The sequence below is a fragment of the Vulpes vulpes genome, chromosome 6 (genome assembly GCF_048418805.1).
Source record: "Vulpes vulpes isolate BD-2025 chromosome 6, VulVul3, whole genome shotgun sequence".
Classification (NCBI taxonomy): domain Eukaryota; kingdom Metazoa; phylum Chordata; class Mammalia; order Carnivora; family Canidae; genus Vulpes; species Vulpes vulpes.
Genome location: NC_132785.1, coordinates 61896351 through 61898439, shown reverse-complemented (window position 1 = coordinate 61898439; position 2089 = coordinate 61896351). Strand labels below are relative to the sequence as shown.

The window sequence follows — 2089 nt, the reverse complement described above, 5'->3', positions numbered from 1 at the left end:
AAAGAAAGAAATCCAGTTATAGCTTTGGGATCAATGAAATGATAAAGAGAGTACTTAGATATAAATTATTCCATTGAATTCATATTGGAATGATTACTACCATTATTGGGATATGGAAATATTTCTTCAGTTGTGACTGGCTCAGAATATGCTAAACAGAAAGATTGAATTAGGTTTATCATTGTGGCATTGCACTAAGACACTCTTAATTGTACCAATTATACTATATCTATTTTGGTATAATTCAACCCAAAATGTCCATATTAAGTAATATCAATTTTATAATATAATTTTCAATACTTACCTTTTGAAATTTGGTTTAGGAATCCATTATAAATTGATTATTTTAGAGTGTCTCTCAAATCCTTTGCATGTTTGTGGTCAAAAGCAATATCTTTCTTGCTAGAACTTTTCTGAAAGCTGTCTTCACATCTTTGTTTCTCAGTGTATATATGAGAGGGTTTACCAAAGGGGTAACCACACAGTAAAACACTGAGATCACTTTACCAATGGTGAAGTTGTGTTTCGCTGGAGGGTGAACATAGGCAAAGATAATGGTGCCATAATAGATAGAGACCACAGTTAGGTGGGAGGCACAGGTGGAGAAAGTTTTTTTTTGTGCCTTTTGGGAAGACAGCTTGATTATTGTGACCACTATGTAGCCATAAGAGGACATAGTGAGAAGGAAAGAACTTAGAATCACGACAGAGGTACATGTGTAACCCAAAGTCTCCACCAAAAATGTATCTGAGCAAGAGAGTTTGAAAATGGGGTCTGAGTCACAAAAGAAATGGTTAATCTTCTGGGGGCCACAGAAATTTAGATGAGAAATGAGTATGGTTGGTGGGAGAGGGGCAATGAAGCCCCCAATCCAAGATCCAGCTGAAAACCGCAGGCACATACGAATACTCATGAGGAGTGAATAATGGAGAGGACTGCAGATGGCCAGGTACCGATCATAGGCCATCACCGCTAGCAGGATGCACTCTGTAGCTCCCATGGAGAAAAAGAAGTAGTACTGGGTGATACAACTGGAAACAGAGATGGTAACAACCTGTGAGAGGCAGGTGTCCAGCAATTTAGGCACCGTGGCTGTGGTGTACCAGATCTCCAGGAATGACAAATTTCCTAAGAAAATGTACATGGGCGTTTGGAGTGTGATATCCATGAGAACAATGAAAATAATGAGGGTGTTTCCCATGAGGGAGAGCAGATATACAATAAGAAATATCACAAACAAGGTGATCCGCAGATGTAGAACACCAGGAAACCCAAGAAAAATGAACTCTGTCACTCTTGTTTGGTTTGTTATATCCATAGCTCATAGTCTCTGATCTAGAATAAACCAGCAAAGCCCAGAGTGTGGTGGATAAGCAAAAATGGAATATTTATTTCATGATAATAGACTTCTAATAATAATTTAAAAAGTTAGTGGCTGGCAGTAACCTTAGTTGGTGTCTTTATAAATATTTTCCATGAGTTAGCTCATTTGGTTTGCAGAACAATTCTCCAAAATAAATATAATAATCCACTTCTCTAATAAAGAAACTGAGTTGAGAAATAATTCTGTTACTGTTACATCACTTTAAGTGGTGGGACAGATTCTATATAGGGAAGTTGTTTTGAAGTCCACAGTCCAAGCTAATATATAAAATGTGGCTATTGGAAGAACATAACATTGTTCCATAACTGAGTATTTCACATACTATTCATTAGATGATGGAGAAAGATCAATAACATTTTTATCAGGGGCTAGTGGATAGGATGGAGCTCTTATAATGAAGCTCCTAGGCATACTTGTTGTCTTATGAAGATAAATGGTTGCCTGCAGTATTAACTTTATTACCCATATTATACACCACCAATTAGGGTTAGGTTGGAGATGGGTACATGAGTAAATTCTATCTCCAGAAAATAGACAGTAGGAGTCAACATCTATATGGAGATAATTTTTTCATAAATATTCCTTTAATTTTCTTATTTTTTTTTTATTTTTAGTCATTACACTCACCAATTTTCCTACATTAGTTAGGGACAGTAAAGAAAATAATTTTAAGTCAAAAATCCATTATTCTCAATGAACATAGAG

At 36.0% G+C, this 2089-nt stretch overlaps 1 protein-coding gene across 1 annotated transcript; it reads right to left on the bottom strand.

The window, feature by feature from the left end:
• Positions 1-358: 358 nt before the first annotated feature.
• Positions 359-1318, bottom strand: LOC112909614 (olfactory receptor 6F1-like). Its single transcript, XM_025985594.1, has one exon. It carries the CDS (start codon positions 1316-1318, stop codon positions 359-361), a length of 960 nt encoding a protein of 319 aa, XP_025841379.1.
• Positions 1319-2089: the final 771 nt, after the last annotated feature.

Excerpts from the sequence above, each read along its gene's own strand:
- LOC112909614 (XM_025985594.1), bottom strand. The coding sequence starts at position 1,318 with ATGGATATAACAAACCAAACAAGAGTGACAGAGTTCATTTTTCTTGGG.